The sequence below is a fragment of the Aythya fuligula genome, chromosome 2, assembly GCF_009819795.1.
Source record: "Aythya fuligula isolate bAytFul2 chromosome 2, bAytFul2.pri, whole genome shotgun sequence".
Classification (NCBI taxonomy): Eukaryota; Metazoa; Chordata; class Aves; order Anseriformes; family Anatidae; genus Aythya; species Aythya fuligula.
Window position 1 is genome coordinate 60418426 of NC_045560.1, and position 17051 is coordinate 60435476.

General features: G+C 51.2%; 5 gene segments (V, D, J or C); all 5 read left to right on the forward strand.

Annotated features, from left to right (window-relative positions):
* The first annotated feature begins 1367 nt into the window (after positions 1 to 1367).
* Positions 1368 to 1869, forward strand: LOC116485565. The segment is given in 2 exon segments: positions 1368 to 1410; positions 1532 to 1869. Coding segments are annotated over 2 exon segments (381 nt in total).
* Positions 1870 to 8451: 6582 nt separating this feature from the next.
* On the forward strand, positions 8452 to 9048 carry LOC116485566. The segment is given in 2 exon segments: positions 8452 to 8494; positions 8663 to 9048. Coding segments are annotated over 2 exon segments (429 nt in total).
* A 1733-nt stretch (positions 9049 to 10781) lies between these two features.
* On the forward strand, positions 10782 to 11519 carry LOC116485567. The segment is given in 3 exon segments: positions 10782 to 10827; positions 10919 to 11270; positions 11429 to 11519. Coding segments are annotated over 3 exon segments (489 nt in total).
* Positions 11520 to 11542: 23 nt separating this feature from the next.
* LOC116485568 lies at positions 11543 to 11999 on the forward strand. The segment is given in 2 exon segments: positions 11543 to 11585; positions 11683 to 11999. Coding segments are annotated over 2 exon segments (360 nt in total).
* Positions 12000 to 12648: 649 nt separating this feature from the next.
* On the forward strand, positions 12649 to 13143 carry LOC116485569. The segment is given in 1 exon segment: positions 12649 to 13143. A coding segment is annotated over 1 exon segment (495 nt).
* Positions 13144 to 17051: the final 3908 nt, after the last annotated feature.

Genomic DNA, 17051 nt, shown 5'->3' on the forward strand with positions numbered 1-17051 from the left:
TCTTAAAGTCCCTCTCAAACTATCTTCAGCTGAAGACAGCTGCACTGCCCTTCTCCTAAGCAGAAGACAAGAAGGACTACATAGTGCCTGCAGTTTTGAAGGGGCAGTCATAGGAGTCACGTAGCACTGTTTGCTGCAGCTCCATCCTGCTACTCCAGAGCAAATCGATGTAAGCACAGTCCTCAGAAGAGTCAATGAGAAGTATTCTAATTTGCAAAATCCTGAACATCTTGCCTTTTCTTCCAAGATTGTTGACTTTTCCTGGACTGTTGGATGATGTAAAGTACGCCGCACCTGCTGTTAGGAGCTGGGAGGTGCTCCTAAAATATGGTTTATTTATCAGATGAAAGTCAAGCACAAACAGGTGATATATACTGAAAGGTGGTACTTAAATAAACACTCTTAGCAGTCTTTCTGAAGTTAAGTCAGAGGTTTCAAGAACTTGAAGATAAATTTCAAGACACCTCTCAGGTGTCACAAAACCAACTGTTCTCCAAGAAGGATTATTTCTAATTTTGTATGATAATCCAGTATTAGCAGTTCCCAAAATTGAGCTGTCATTGTCTCCAAGGTGAAAAATCCTGGCATATTTCAGTATCAGGACAATGAAATAAAATCTGTTTAAATCAGGGCCTATGTGAACCTCGTGAATCTACACAGGTTCAAGTGCAAGTTCCTGCACGTGGGTTTGAGCACCTTCGAGCACAGATATAGTCTGTAGGAAGAATGGATTAAAAGCACGAAAAAATAGAGGGCAGCAAAGAGCTGCATCGGATATGCACGTGTCTCCCGTGGCTTTCTCACAGCCACCAGGGATCTACCAAAGAAAGGCCAGCTGCACCTCTCATTTGAGGCAGAGAAGACCCGCTGGAGCTGTTCCAAGCAAGAGTAAGACAGAAGTCACCAGGAACTGGCCCACAGAGCTTCCAGAGCAGGTCGTATTTTCTAGGGAAGGCTGGGGAAACGTGCTTCTAGGACAGCGGTGGGGTCTGAGGGGAAGAGCGTCCTGGGGACAGGCAGGATGGAACAGACCCACTGTGAATGTGTGTGCTCAGCAGGACTAGCAGGTGAGTCTGGGCGGAAGGTATCATAGAGGCACAGGAACTAAAAGACTTCAGATTGAATCTCTTAGGTCCTTTCTACATTCTTATTGCCATGGTCTAGTTTGCCAGAAAATTTAAGCAGCAGCAGCCCCCTGTCCATCCACCTCACCCCTCCCAAACCAATTGTAAGGAGTTGAGGCAACAACATTGGGTGTGCCAAATGAGTCATTTCCTCCCCAGAGCTGTTTGACTCCTTCTCCACCTGGGGGGCTTTATAACCTTCCTGCCCCTACTCCAGTTCCACGCTTCACCCAAGCAGGCAGCATGCTGCTGCTGCCCATCCTGCTTGCAGCTTCTTGTTGGTCCCGTAAGCCCCGTTCCCCTTCTCCTTTCCTTCCCGTGTGTGGAGAACACAGCCCCTGCTCCAGACTGCAGACGTTTCGAGCCCTTACCAAGTTTTCACCCAATTTCTCCCCATTCCCTTCCAGGTGGAGATGCACAGGCGGTGCCGGTGCAAAGCCCAGCGATGCGGAGGCAGGTGAAGGGCAGCTCAGCCAGAATGGAGTGCCAGCTGAGCAGTAATGCCATCGTGCACTGGTACAAGCAGCTTCCTGGAGAGCCACCCAAGAGGATACTGTATGTGTCAGGACAGAGTCCTACGTTTGATGATGGCTCTGATGGCCGAAAGTATCAAGTGTGGAAACATGACTCTGAACCTCTCTGTAGTCTCACAATTGATTTCTTAACCCAGAGGGACATTGGCACATACTACTGTGCATACTGGTATTATTATCAAGGCATCACAGTGTTAGATGGGCCAAGATAAACCATATAAAAAGGCACTTGGCACTCCGAACCGCAAGCTCTGAGCTCTGCCCAAACGCAGATACTTCGTCATTCAGCCCTGCTCTGATGAATTTCTGCCATAGGATAGGAAAAACAACAACGTAACATGACAGCTGCTAAATAGAGGATGTTAATAATCAGGATATTATTTCCAAACTCACACATCTCTTCAGGGCCCTATCAAATGAACCACAGAATCATAGAATCATAGAATATCTCGAGCTGAAAGGGACCCATAAAGATCATCGAGTCCAACTCCTGGCACCACACAGGTCTACCCAAATTTTTAGACCATGTGACTAAGTGCAAAGACAAATTGCTTCTTAAACTCCAACATGCTTGGTGCAGTGACTGCTTCCCTGGGGAGCCTGTTTCAGTGTGTGACCACCCTCTCGGTGAAGAACCTCTTCCTGATGTCTAGCCTGAACCTCTCCTGCCTCAGCTTGACACCATTCCCACAGGTCATATCACTGGTGATTAAGGAGAATAGATCGGCACCTGTCCATCTGTTCCCCCTTGTGAGGAAGCTGTAGGCCACAATGAGGTCTCCCCTCAGCTTCCTCTTTTCCAGGATGAACAGGCCCAGTGACCTCAGCCGCTCCTCATATGTCTTCCCCTCTAGGTCCTTCACATTTTCATAGCACTCTTGAGGTGCAAATGGGAACTTTGCTGTCAAGATTACAGCAAAGAGGGTACAAAGTGAACGCAGCCTGTCTGTGCCTTGTGAAGAAACAGCATCTGAAGATTTCTATTGTTTATTGGAATCCATGGAGCAAGCAGACAAATATATAACCATCCCCTTGCTGCTCTCTCTTGAAATCAGGTGTGCATGTGAAACAAGGAGAGAAGACTGCATGATTCAGTAGACTTTCCCTCCCATTTTCCTACTGTCTTCCTTGGCATTTCAGTCTCTACAAAGTCCTACAACAGACCAGAAATGCCACTTTATCATCATAGTTTCTCCCCTGAGGTGTCCAGAAGAGAAGTGACATCCTCAGCCATGGGCTATGCCTCCAACAAACAGACAGCAAGGAGATCACCAGCTGTACTCAGCATGGATTCACCACAGAGAAGTCATTCTTGACCAATCCCATACACTTCTACAATGAAATGCCCAGCCTGCTGGATGAGGGGAGAGCAGTGCCGATAGTCTGGGGACTTGATTAAAGCCCATGTCACCCCTAAGAGTCTTAGAGAAAGGCTGTTAATGTGAGGGGCTGGACGAGGAGACACGCTCCTTGGACTTACCAGTCTTTCTGAAAAGTTGATGGGATGACAACGTCCTCACCAGCGTGAGCATTCCCAGGTCTAAGTCTTTTCCCAGGCTGCAGTGGGTTCTCTGCAAACGTAGCCCCACACGGTTGCTCCCTGAAGAGCCATCGCTGGAGACGTCTTCTCCCCAACCTTAACCCTGTCCCCATCTGTTTTTTTTTTCCCTCTCCTCTGAGTCTCAGCTGAGCGGGACCAGCAAACATGCTGCTGCTGGCAGCACTTGTAGCCACTGCCGCTTGGTCTGGTAAGTCCTTCCAACTTCATCCACATTTTCCTCACAGGCAATCATGGTTGCCTCACAGGCTAAGATGGTTGCATAAGGGATATATTCCCAAATCCCTAATTGTTAGTTTTAAGAGCATTTCTCCTGTTTGTTTTTTTTTTTTTTGTTTGTTTGTTTGTTTGTTTGTTTCCTTTACTTCTTTTTTTTTCTTTTCCTAGATGGATTTGCACAGAAAATTCCCATACAGACCCCTATATCCATTACGAAGTCTGAAAGAAGTACACGTCTGCAATGTCATTTTAAAGACATCTCTGCAAATTTTGATAGCACCACCATACACTGGTACCAACACAAGGAGAATAATGCTCCAGAGTGGATGATCTACATTTCACTTCAGGTCAAAATAGAGGAGGAGAGTTTCCAAGGACGCATGTATACAGTTGAAACAGTTTCTGACCAGAAAATTTGTACTCTTACAATAAAAAACATAGCTCCAGATGCTGCTGCTACCTACTACTGGGACCCCCACTCCAGCAGAAACCCAGCGATCACCTCGACCAATACTCCCTCGGAGGCTCAACCACAAACAATTTGAAAGATCCCAACTCACTTCCCCCAGCATGGATGACCCGCCTGGCCTCAACACGCAGGCTCTGCACAGCCGGGACTGGCTCGGCGGTGAGCCACTCCTTCGAGGGGGCAGCTGCCAAAAGCTGGGGATTTTGACGGAGCAAGTGGCACGTGCAAAGGGAATGGTGAAAGGCAAATGCCTAACCCAGCCTCAGCACCTCCTCTTCCCCTGACTTTACTCAAGCCAGGCAGGGAACTGGTTGTAAGGAATTCTTTACCAGGAATGTGCCATTTTCCATGCTGCTGTCCCTGGAAATAACTCAGAGTGTTGTTCTGGAGCTTTTCAAACCCCGTGGCTTGAGAAAGAAAAGTGAAATAGAGATATTTAACTCGATAGTTAGTACTTTGTAATGCATTAGGTTTAAATAGCAAAGATTAAGAAAAAAAAAAAAAAAAGGTCTCTTTTTGGGTCAGGGGTTTGATATTTTTCAGTCTCTGAACTGTAAGAACTCCATTCCCAGGTTTAGCCTGGGTTTCTCTTCTCCTTCACACTAGACCTGGATGGTGGACCTGAATCTATGCGAGAGCAATCTTCCCTTTCCAGCTGACGTTTTGCTGGTTGTGCTGGTTTTTCCCAGCTGGGGAGATGAAATGCACCACAGCCACACTCTCACTCCCCCTCCTCAAAGGAAAATGGGGAGAAAGTATGATGGAAAGGGCTCCAGGCTTGACTTAAGGACAAGGAGATCACTCACCAATTATCGTCAAGGGTAAAGGAGACTCAGAGAGGTTATTGAAATGTATTGCCTATATTGATCTTGTAGACTAGCACAGTGAGAAATAAAAAGACAACTAAAAACACTTTCCTCTCACACTCCCCACCACCATTCACCATCTTCTGTGTTCTCCCCCCAAGAGTCAGGTACACAGAAACAGGGAATGGGGGCTCAGACCCCCTGCTCCTGTGTGGGCTCCTCTCCACAGGTGCACCTCCGGCCCAGGGCCTGCTCATGCGGGGGCTCTCCATGGGCCGCAGCCTCCTCCAGGACATATCCACCTGTTCCACTGGGGGCTCCTTCACCTATGGAGGTGCTGCCGCGTGGAGATCTGCTCCATGTAGGACCCATGGGCTGCAGGGGGACAGCCTGCTCCACCAGGGGCCTCTCCACAGCCTGCAGGAGAACTGCTGCTGCCTGCCTGGAGCACCTCCTGCCCTCCTGCTGCACTCACCTGGGGGGCTGCAGGGCTGGTGCTCTCTCCTCGCTCTCCCAGCTGCTGTTGTGCAGCAGTATTGTTTTTCTTTTAGTTCTCTTTCTTGAACCTGCTCTCATGGAGATGCAGCCACTGGTGGGCAAGCAGTGGGTCCCTTTTGGAGCCTTCTGGAGGTGGATCTTACCTGACATGGGTTAGCCACTGGACTCTTTTCACAGAGGCCACCCCTGCAGTCCCCTGCTACCAAATCCACATGTTTCCCCCAGTCAAATAGCCACAAACATTTTTTCCAATAGCAACAGCTTTTCACTTCAGGCTGCTTTGCCATGAAGGCAGGAAACCAACAGCAAGCCGTTTAGTGAACTAAGAGCTACAGATGCCAAGTGCTTCACCAGGAAATGATAAAAAGTCCTTCTGATGTGAAAGAAGCCCTTCCATCAGGCACTTTTCTCATCAGGCACTGTATTAGGAACATGATTTTGCAGCTGGTGGGAGCAAGAAGCCACCCTTGGACTGGCAGTCACTGTGAGGGCTCAGTCCTTTGAAAGACAGACCATTCAGTCAAAACACAGCTGAAATAAGAGAAAGAGCCCCGTACCTTGTTGGGATTTCTCATGAGCCAGGAGTCAGCCTCTCCCACACTTGGTTTGTCTCCTGATGAAGGAAATGACCATGTTTCCAGGCACATCAGGTGTTTTCGGAAACCACAGAAGGACTGCACTGACTCTACTGAGGTTGATAGTACCTTGAGTATGGATATTTCTACATTTCAATTACTGTGATTTAGTTTCTCAAAATAATTAAGCAGCAGCAACCCCCTGTTCCCTGCCCTCCACTTCAGCACTCAGCAATGGTAAAGAGTGGAGACACCACCATTGGGTGTAACAAATAAGTCATTTCCTCCCCAGAGCTGTTTGACTCCTTCTCCACCTGGGGGGTTTATAACCTTCCTGCCCCTTCTCCAGTTCCACACTTCACCCAAGCAGGCAGCATGCTGCTGCTGCCTGTCCTGCTTGCAGCTTCTTGTTGGTCCCGTAAGCCCCGTTCCCTTTCTCCTCTCCTTCCCCTGTGTGGAGAACACAGCCCCTGCTCCAGACTGCAGACGTTTCAAGCCCTCACCAAGTTTTCACCCAATTTCTCCCCATTCCCTTCCAGGTGGAGACACGCAGGCAGTGCCGGAGCAAAGCCCAGATACATGGAGACAAACTGAGGGAGGATCGGTGGTAATGGCATGCCAGCTGAGTAATGGAGACACCGTGCACTGGTACAAGCAGCTTCCTGGAGAGCCACCCAAGAGGATACTGTACGTGTCAGAAATGAGTCCCGTTTTTGATGATGGCTCTGACAGACGAAAGTATCAAGTGATGAAACATGCCTCTGAACCTCTCTATAGTCTCCAAATAAATAATGTAAACCAGAAGGACACTGGCACTTACTACTGTGCATACTGGTATTATTATCAAGGCATCACAGTGTTAGATGGGCCAAGATAAACCATACAAAAAGGCACTTGGCACTCCGAACCGCAAGCTCTGAGCTCTGCTCAAATGCAGATACTTCGTCATTCAGCCCTGCTCTGATGAATTTCTGCCATAGGATAGGAAAAACAACAACGTAGTGTGACAAATGCTAAATAGAGGATGTTAATAATCAGTATATTATTTCCAGATTCACACATCTCTGTAACATGCAGAAGCTGCAGGTCCCCGTCAGTCAAGAGTACAAATAGGGAACATCTCTGTTAAGTTGAAGACTTGGGTGTACAGAAAGCACTCACCTGGCAGTGAACACAGCCTGTCTGTGCCTCATGAACAAACAGCAGCTGAAGATTTCTATTGTTTATTGAATCCGTGGAGCAAGAACAGCAATGTATCTCTACATATTTGGTGCTCTCTCTTGAAACTAGGTGTTCGTCTGTAACAAGGAGAGAAGACAAATGATTTGGTAGACCTTCCTTCAACATTTTTCTCCTGTCTTCCTTGGCATTTCAGTCCCTACAAAGTCCTACAACAGACCAGAAATGCCACTTTATCATCATAGTTTCTCCCCTGAGGTGTCCAGAAGAGAAGTGACATCCTCAGCCATGGGCTATGCCTCCAACAAACAGACAGACAGCAAGGAGATCATCAGCTGTACTCAGCATGGATTCACCACAGAGAAGTCATTCTTGACCAATCCCATACACTTCTACAATGAAATGCCCAGCCTGCTGGATGAGGGGAGAGCAGTGCAGATAGTCTGGGGACTTGATTAAAGCCCATGTCACCCCTAAGAGTCTTAGAGAAAGGCTGTTAATGTGAGGGGCTGGACGAGGAGACAGAAAGATGGGCTGAGCAGTTGGGCCCCAAGGGTGGTGATCAGAGGCACAAAGGCCTGGGTCCAGTCCTGTCTAACATCCATGTCTAACATCTTCCTTAATGCTTTGGATTATGTGACAGAGTGTTCCCTCAGCATGTTTATACACAACACCAACCTGGGAGGAGTGGGGGTCATGCTAGACTTCTACTGTCATCACCAGAGGGCCATGCTGCCATCCAGAGACACCTCGTCAGGCTGGAGAAATGGGCTGATGGCAACCTCACTATGTCTGAGAGGGGGACATGCAGAGTCCTGTACCTGGGACATGTTTCTCTGCCTTTCTCTTCCAGCCTTTTTTTCCAAGAAGTGCTTGCAGCTCAGCTCAGCTTCAAAACCCAAACCCTGCAGCTGTGCATTTCCTCCCCACACAAAACCACAGGCGAGGTGCCTGCTCCTGGGGATGCTGCTGTGGTTGCTGCAGGTTGATCCCCACGAGCTGCTGCAGTGGGGGCAGCACAGGCACAGGGGCATTTCGGCAGGCCACAGCTGGGTTGCCAGGCTGAGGCAGCAAGAGAGGGTCCCTGACAGGGTGGGGACATGCCTCCTGCCACTGGGGGGGACCGCACACACTCAGCACCCACCAGGGTGGCTTCTGGGCTGGGAGCTTCACGCCCTGATGTATGGCTGCAGCTGCTCTTACTCTCAACCCCTTCTCAGCAGCTCTGCCTCAAGTTTCCACATGCCACGCTCCTTGGACTTACCAGTCTTTCTGAAAAGTTGATGGGATGACAACGTCCTCACCAGCGTGAGCATTCCCAGGTCTAAGTCTTTTCCCAGGCTGCAGTGGGTTCTCTGCAAACGTAGCCCCACACGGTTGCTCCCTGAAGAGCCATCGCTGGAGACGTCTGCTCCTCCCACTCAACCCTGTCCCCATCTGTTTTTTTTTTTCCCTCTCCTCTGAGTTTCAGCTGAGCGGGACCAGCAAACATGCTGCTGCTGGCAGCATTTGTGGCCACTGCCACTTGGTCTGGTAAGTCCTTCTTACTTCATCCACATTTTCCTCACAGGCACACATGGTTGTACTAACAGGTATTTTCACCAGTCACTAATTACCACTGACTATCACTGACTTAATAACTAAATTAATTTCTCCTTTTCTCTCTCTCTTTTTTTTTTTCTTTTTTTAATTTTTTCCTAGATGCACTTACACAGGAAATTCCCATACAGACCCCTGTATCCATAACCAAATCTCAAGGCAGTACACGTGTGCTGTGTCATTTTAAACATGTCTCTGCAAATTTTGATAGCACCATCATTCACTGGTACCAACAGAAGGGGAATAAAGCCCTAGAGTGGATGTTCTACGTTACAACAAGGATTACAAGAGCAGATAAGAGCTTCCAAGGGCGCAGGTATACAGTTGAAACAGTTTCTGACCAGAAAATGTGTACTCTCATAATAAAAAGTATAGTTCCAGATGACACAGCTACCTACTACTGTGCCTACTGGGACTCTCACTATGACAGAAACCCAGCGATCACCTCGACCAATACTCCCTTGATGGCTCAACCACAAACGATTTGAAAGATCCCAAATCACTTCCCCCAGAGTGGATGAACCGCCTGGCCTCAACATGCAGGCTCTGCACAGCCAGGACTGGCTCGGCACTGAGCCACTGGGGCACCTGCCAAAAAGGGGGATTTCAACGCAGCAAAAAAGGGGCAGCTGCCAAAAGCTGGGGATTTCAACGGAGCAAGTGGCACATGCAAAGGAAACGGTGAAGGGCAAATGCCTAACTCAAACTCAGCACCTCCTCTTCCCCTGGTTTTACTCAAGTGAGGAAACTGGAATATTCAAGCAGGGAACTGATTGTAAGGATTTCTTTACTGGATAGGGGAAATCTTCCGTGCCGCTGTTCCTGGAAATAGCTCAGCGTGTTGTTCTGGAGCTTTTCAAAGCCCGTGGTTTGACACAGAAAACTGAAAGAAAAATTTCCCTTGAAAGCTTGAGTGCTTTCAAAATCAAACTGAGATGAGGGGGAAGACTCCCTCTGACTTGGAGTGAGAAAGTCCTGGGGGCATAGATCGGGGCACTTACTTGATAGGGCTGGGAAAATTACGTGTTGAGTAAGCAACTGGTTTGTACTTCAAGAAAGGAATGTGGCAGCAACAGCATCAGGAAACTGTCATTATAAAGCCTATTCTTGAGACATTCTTAATGGGGAAGCAGTGGAGATGGAGTCAAGCTGGGCAGAGGGCTGCTCATCAGCAGGTGTTCAGATCTCAGCACTGAATGTGTAATCACAAGATTCGGGCTTGCCAGATAAATGCCAGATGATAGAAAAATTCCTAAGCCCATGTGCAGCGTCAGATTTGGGAATCATACACTGCTTGATGAGAAAATTAGATACTAAATAAGCACAAGACATAGAAAGATGTTTATAAATATAAAGAGGAAACTAAAAATAGGAATGTGAGTGTATTGCTACCGATATCCAGAAGATGTCATGACTAGAAAGCATTTCTGTTTAAGCTAGTGAGCTAGACACATATCCCAGGTGCTCAGTTCTAGTGTGGCACCCGGACCGTGGGAGGTGGCTAAGTACAAAGACAGCTGCCCCTGATGGGTAGAGAGAAAGGCTGCTTTCTCAGGGATGTGGGAAATGGCAGGGGTAGGGCCAGGGACCAGAAGGCTTATTTGAGGGCTGGGCATGCCTTTGCTGCATATTTCTGACTTTTAAATTACTGCAGCTTTCAGTAACAGTTTGAAAGCATTGCCACACCATTTGCAGCATGGGGAAACTACTCTTCCCATGCCCACCACCACAGGAAGAGGGATTTCAGGTGGAAGCTCTCTTATCTCGTCTCTCCCTCCAAGAAGCAAAGATATACCCAGGTGGAGATGAAGCAAGAGGAACCCAGGCTAAAAGTGAGGCACAAATCCATAAGAGTGGGCAAGGAGCTGCTGCAGCAACCTACCTGTGACCGTGCTACAGTGCGTGCAGATGGCCACGAGGCAGCTGCCGTAAAGCCAAGCTGTGTCTGCTCACACCGGGCTGAATTCGGGGAGCTACAACGGGCAGTGGCATCCACCTGCAGGGCACCAGCACTTGCAGGGAGGTTCCCAGGGGCAAGGAGACCCCTGGCCCCCAGGAGCTGGAGCCACGCAGAGGAGCTGCCATTGGGTGCCGGGTGCCTGAGCCACTCCTTTCTGCCCCTCCAGCGCCTGCTCCTTCCCTCCCTCTCGCCAGGGACCAGGGACGGACGCACTCTGCCCGGGCCAGGTCACGGAGGCAGACTCCACCTCGTGCCATGCTCATGCTGCCGTTGCAGGTGCTTCTGGCTGCTGCAGCCCTTTGCTGCTGTAAGTCGTAGGTGCGAGCTGCGGGGTCGGGGAGCCCGCGGGGGTTGCCCCTGCTGTCACCACAGTGCTGTTCCTCTGCTTTCCCTTGCAGATGGAGCCGCGCAAAGCCTCTGGCAGCCAAAACCTTCCGTGCGCAGAGTGGCATACAGCACTGCGCGGATCGACTGCCACTTCTCGGGGTCAGACTTTCCCAATGCCTACATCCACTGGTACCAGCAGAAACCCAGGGAAGCCCCACAGCACCTTCTGTATGTGCAGACAGGGGCAGCTGCGTACTACAACCAATCCTACAGGGAAGCTTTTGGGGCCGAGAAGAAGAAGACGGAGCCCATCTGTACTCTCACAATAAAAAGAGTCACAAAGGAGCAGGAAGCCACCTATTACTGTGCTTACTGGGAGAGCACAGCCGTAGAAAACCCTCAGGCAGCCGGCACACAACCCAGGCTGTGCTCCCCACCACAGGCGGGCGAGGGCTGCAAACCTCACCTGGCTGCAGGCTCCTGCCGGCCTGGCTGGGCACACCTGCAGGAGCTCCCGAGGGTGGAAGACGTGGCAAAGAAAGGCCCCAACATACTTTATGTCCCACCTGCATCTGGCACAGCCTCATTGCACGTCAACAAGACAAGTGGTTTTTCCTGCTCGGATCCACTTGGCCAGTGCTCGACACTGGATCCGAGCCTGTCCCCGCATAGAAGCCCTACGGAGGTCAGCGACCATGTGGCTGCTGAGAGCTTTCGTCTTGGCAGCTGCTTTTTCTTGTACGTGCCCTGCTCACCCCACTGCCTGCATGTCCTGGGAGAAGCTCTGCTGCTGCTTCAGCCTTGCATTCCCCATTTCCCTCTTGCTTTCCTACAGGCAGCCCTGCACGAGCCTTGCAGCAAAGCCCGGTATCTGTCACCAAGCCCGAAAGCAAAACGGTGCTCATCACCTGCCACGTCTCTGTCCCCGACTTTGACAAAGCTTTCATTCACTGGTACCGCACGAGGCCTGGGGCAGCTCCTGAGCGCGTTGCCTACATGGCATCCACGCTCTTCCTTGCGAACCGGGAAGATGAGGGGATATTCAGCATCGAGAAGGACGTGGGCAAATCTCTCTGCACCCTGACGGTGACCAAAGTCACCTCGCAAGATGCTGGTACCTACTACTGCGCCAGGTGGGATGCACAGCAGTAGAGAGTCATACGCAGCCTGCACAAAGATGTGCTCCGCTTCCTGGACCAGACCCTGAAATGCACAAAACCTCAAGGAATATGCCCACCCTGCCTCCCCATCAGCCCCAAGCCCATCGAGCACACTTCTCAGGCAGCGGGGCATCAAAGGCGCTGCAGGGCTGGTGCAGGCTGTCCAGATGCTCTCTGTGGCTGGCACCAGCAGAGAAGTCATTTCACTTCAGCAACAAAAAGGGGATTTCCCCAGGTATGGCAGGAGAGAGAGAGAAAAGGAAGAAGAAAAACCTTACAGCACATGTAGCACTGAGGTATCAGTTGCACCTCGCAGAAGAGGGAAAGCTCAGACACCTGTCACAGCTGTACAAGAACAGAGTGCCCCTATTCAGCTGGGAAAGCCTCTGAGCCCAGGTACTGCGTAGCAGCTTCCAACTCCTCTGAATGCAGCAGTAGGTTGCTCCAGACTACAAACGACCGCTACCATTCAGCAGGGTTTGGCGGCGCTGCTTTCCTGCAGCATTACCTGCCTGCTTCCTGGGGCCCCTCTCCCCAAGGCCCCCAAGTGAGTCACATCCTCTCCTCAGGCTCAGCCCCCTGGCCCTGCTGCAGAGGCAGCATCTTTCTCCCACAGCCGGAGGTGAGCGAGCGCCATCGGGATGCTGCCGCTGCCAGTCCTGGCCCTGGCTGCAGCCTGGTCACACGCGTTCCCCCTCTCAGGAGGGCAGCGTGGGGAGCAGCAGCAAGTGGCTCTCATGCATATGACCATGTGCAGGTGGCTGGCAGTGCTCGTTGTATTACTTTCTCTCCTGTCCGCTGGGCAAGCACAAGTGCTGCTGCAACAGCGTCAGCCATCTCTCACCAAAAGGACGTCTTCGACTGCAGTGATCGATTGCAAAGTCGAGGGCATAGATGACTTCCAGGGTGCTTACATCCACTGGTACCGACACATACCCTCCAGGGCTCCCGAACGGCTTCTGTATGTGACCTCAACAGCACAGATTTCCTACGACAAGGATTCCTACAAGGACAAGTACCACTCTTCTAAAAGAGGCAAAAATACCTGCACCCTGTCAGTCAAAGACATACGTGAGGATGATGAAGGTACCTACTACTGTGCCTACTGGCAGTCTCACAGAGCGAGACAATCGTAGGCAGCCTGTGCAGAAAGGCGGCTGCAGCCTGAGTGGCAGGCGTCCTCTCAGATGCAAGGAACCAACGTTACCTTCCTGCAGCCACCTCTCAGCTCCTCAAACGTCCCTCCTGGGGCATCCCTTCCACTGAGGAAGGAAGTCTGAAGAGCTGACAAACAGACAGGCAAGAAACGCAGTGCGCTGAAGCCTCTGCGGGCAATATGCACTGGGGTGGGGCAAAGGAGCACCCCTGTGGGTGATGACACAGAGAGGTCCATTTAGGCAGCACCGCTTACACAGTCTTTGCTGAAGGTGGATGCTTTCCCAACATGGTCTGAGCTAGCAAAAAAAGAAACAACAACAAAGTAAAGGGCACAGGGAGGGAGCACAGAAGGGGCGTATTTCCAGTGAAGGTCTATCCTGGGAGCCCTGGAGCCAGCCAGCTGGAAAGCAGCTTTGCAGAAAAGGACCTGCCTGGATGTCTAGTGAAGGAATGAGAGTAAACATTGTGCCCTTGCTGCCAAGATGGCTGTCAGTACCCTGAGCTGCATGAGGCAAAGTGCTGCCAGCAGGCTGGGGGAGGTGATCCTTTCCCTTTGCTTGGCATTGCATTGGCTCCACCTGGAGCGCTGAGTCCAGTTCTGGGCTCATGAAGGGACTGATGAAGCCAGGGATAAAAGAATGGGGGCTTGCTTAATCACATTAATGATTTCTAAAAAAAACAATCGTAATTATTAAAGCCAGGAATGAAAGAATGGGGGCTTGCTTAATCGCGTTGAAGTAGATATTTCGGAGTGTCTTTTCTTACTAGCCAAAATAAGGAGTCTTGGGGCCCCTCACAGAAGATGTTTCCTGACAAAATGGGGAACCTGTCTCAAAAACCACCTGAGACCGAGCTTGTGGTTTGGACAAGAGCCAAGGAGCAGCTGAGTCTGTACAAAGGCAGGGGGTCAACCAGCAGTGATGAAGAGGAGTTATCGGCCTTCATCCCCACAACCCCTAACGACCACCACCAGAAGGCACTGCGCAGGTGCAGATGGGAGGAATTTATGGAAATGACTCCTTGGAGCTAATTTTAATACAAAGCGGGGATAGGTTATGAATATGTATAGGCATATTGGGAAACTTCATGCATATGTAGCTTTTTGCTGCATATAACCAAAGCAAGTTGCCGCGTTAAGGTGCGCATGCCTTTGGGAACTATCCCACATGTGCCTGTGTTGCGGTTCCGCTCGAGTGGGCTGGGGCCGGTCCTCTTTAATATCTTCATCGATGATCTGGACGAGGGCATTGAGTGCACCCTCAGTAAGTTCGCAGATGACACCAAGTTAGGTGCGTGTGTCGATCTGCTTGAGGGTAGGAAAGCTCTGCAGGAGGATCTGGATAGGCTGCACCGATGGGCTGAGGTCAACTGCATGAAGTTTAACAAGGCCAAGTGCCGGGTCCTGCACCTGGGGCGCAATAACCCCAAGCAGAGCTACAGGCTGGGAGAGGAATGGTTGGAGAGCTGCCAGGCAGAGAAGGACCTGGGAGTGATGGTGGATAGTCGGCTGAATATGAGCCAGCAGTGTGCTCAGGTGGCCAAGAAGGCCAACGGCATCCTGGCTTGTATCAGGAACAGCGTGACCAGCAGGGCTAGGGAGGTGATCGTCCCCCTGTACTCAGCTCTGGTGAGGCCGCACCTCGAGTACTGTGTTCAGTTTTGGGCCCCTCGCTACAAGAAGGACATGGAGGTGCTTGAGCGGGTGCAGAGAAGGGCTGTGAAGCTGGTGAGGGGCCTGGAGAACAAGTCCTACGAGGAGCGGCTGAGGGAGCTGGGCTTGTTCAGCCTGGAGAAGAGGAGGCTCAGGGGCGACCTTATCGCTCTTTTTAGGTACCTCAAGGGAGGCTGTAGCGAGGTGGGGGTTGGCCTGTTCTCCCACGTGCCTGGTGACAGGACGAGGGGGAATGGGCTTAAGTTGAGCCAGGGGAGTTTTAGGTTAGATGTTAGGAAGAACTTCTTCACTGAAAGGGTTGTGAGGCACTGGAACAGGCTGCTCAGGGAAGTGGTGGAGTCACCATCCCTGGAAGTCTTCAAAAGACGCTTAGATGTAGAGCTTAGGGATATGGTTTAGTGGAGGGCTGTTAGCGTTAGGTTGGACTCGATGACCTTGAGGTCTCTTCCAACCTAGAAAATTCTGTGATTCTGTGGGCAGCTGAGCTCCACCACAGCCGCTCTCTCACTCCCCCTCCTCAAAGAGGAATGGGGAGAAAATATGTGAAAAGGGGTCAAGGGTTGAGATAAGGACGAGAAAATCACACAATAATTATTGTAACGGGCAAAACAGACTCAGCATAAGAAGATAGTAAGATTTATTGGTCATTACTAACAAGCTAGAGAAGTGAGAAACAAAGGAAAGAAACCAAAAGCACCTTCCCCCCCCATCCACCCTCTTCCACCTCCTCCCCCCGAGCGGCGCAGGGGAACGGGGGAATGGGGGTTATGGTCAGTCTACAGCACTTCTTCTCTGCCGCTCCTTCTCGGTCACTCTTGTCCCCTCTGCTATGGGGTCCCACCCACGGGATGCAGTCCTTGATGAACTGATCCGGCGTGGGCTTCCCACAGGCAGCAGCTCTTCCAGAACTGCTCCAGATATGGGTCCGTACCACGGGGCCCATCCCTCAGGAGGAAACTGCTCCAACCTGGCTCCCCTACGGGCAGCAGCTCCTGCCAGGTCACCTGCTCCTGCGTGGGCTCCTCTCCACGGGCTACAGGTCCGGCCCGGAATCTGCTCCGGCAGGGGTCTTCCACAGGTGGCAGCCTCCGTCGGTGCAGGTCCACCTGCTCCACCGTGGTCTCCTCCACGGGCATGGAACCCTGCACCACCATGGTACTCCATGGGCTGCAGGGGGACATCCTGCTTCACCATGGTCCTCACCACAGGCCGCAAGGGACTTCTGCTCCGGTGCCTGGAGCACCTCTCCCCCTCCTTCTACACTGACCTTGGCGCCTGCAAGACTGTTTCTCACTCCCTTCACTCTCCCGGCTGCTGTGTGGCGCAGCTTTTTTTTCCCTGTCTTAAATATGCTCTCACAGAGGTGCAAAACAACATCGCTTATTGGCTCAGCTCTGGAAAACAATGGGGCCCTTCCCAAACATGGGGCAGCTTCTAGATCTTTCTCACAGAAACCACCCCTATGGCCCCCTGCTACCAAAACCTTGCCACGTAAACCCACTACAGCCTGGCGCTGAAATAAACCACATACCTACTTTATAACTCGTTTGCTTTGAGTTCTTCCATGAATCACTGGGGCACCTGTCTTAAGAGGAGAGGCTGAGAGAGCTGGAACTCTTCAGACCGGAGAGCCCCTCAATGTCTATAAATCCCTGAAGGGGGTGTAAAGGGCCCAGAGCCAGGCTCCTTCACATGGTGCCCTGTGAGGCAATGGGCACCAACAGAAACTCAAATGAAATTAAAATCAATCTGAGCACAAGAAAACCCTTTCTGACCCTGAGGGCAGTCCAACACTGGAATGGGTTGTCCCGAGAGGAGGTGGAGCCTCCTTGGGGACCCACTGGAAACAGTCCTGGGCAACCTGCTCTAGGCGACCCTGCTTGAACCAGGGTTGCACTTGGGGGCCTTAAGAGGCCCTTGACAACCTCAGCAGTTCTGGTATTTTCTGAGCCTGTGGCCCAAGGATCAGCAAATGACCTGCTATTGAATACTGCTGAAATGAACGACCTCCTCTGCAGCGTGGAGATCTGCTCCATGTGGGACCCATGGGCTGCAGGGGGACAGCCTGCTCCACCAGGGGCCTCTCCACAGCCCACAGGGGAACTGCTGCTGCCTGCCTGGAGCACCTCCTGCCCTCCTGCTGAACTCACCTGGGGTCTGCAGGGCTGGTGCTCTCTCCTTGCTCTCCCAGCTGCTGTTGTGCAGGAGTTTCTT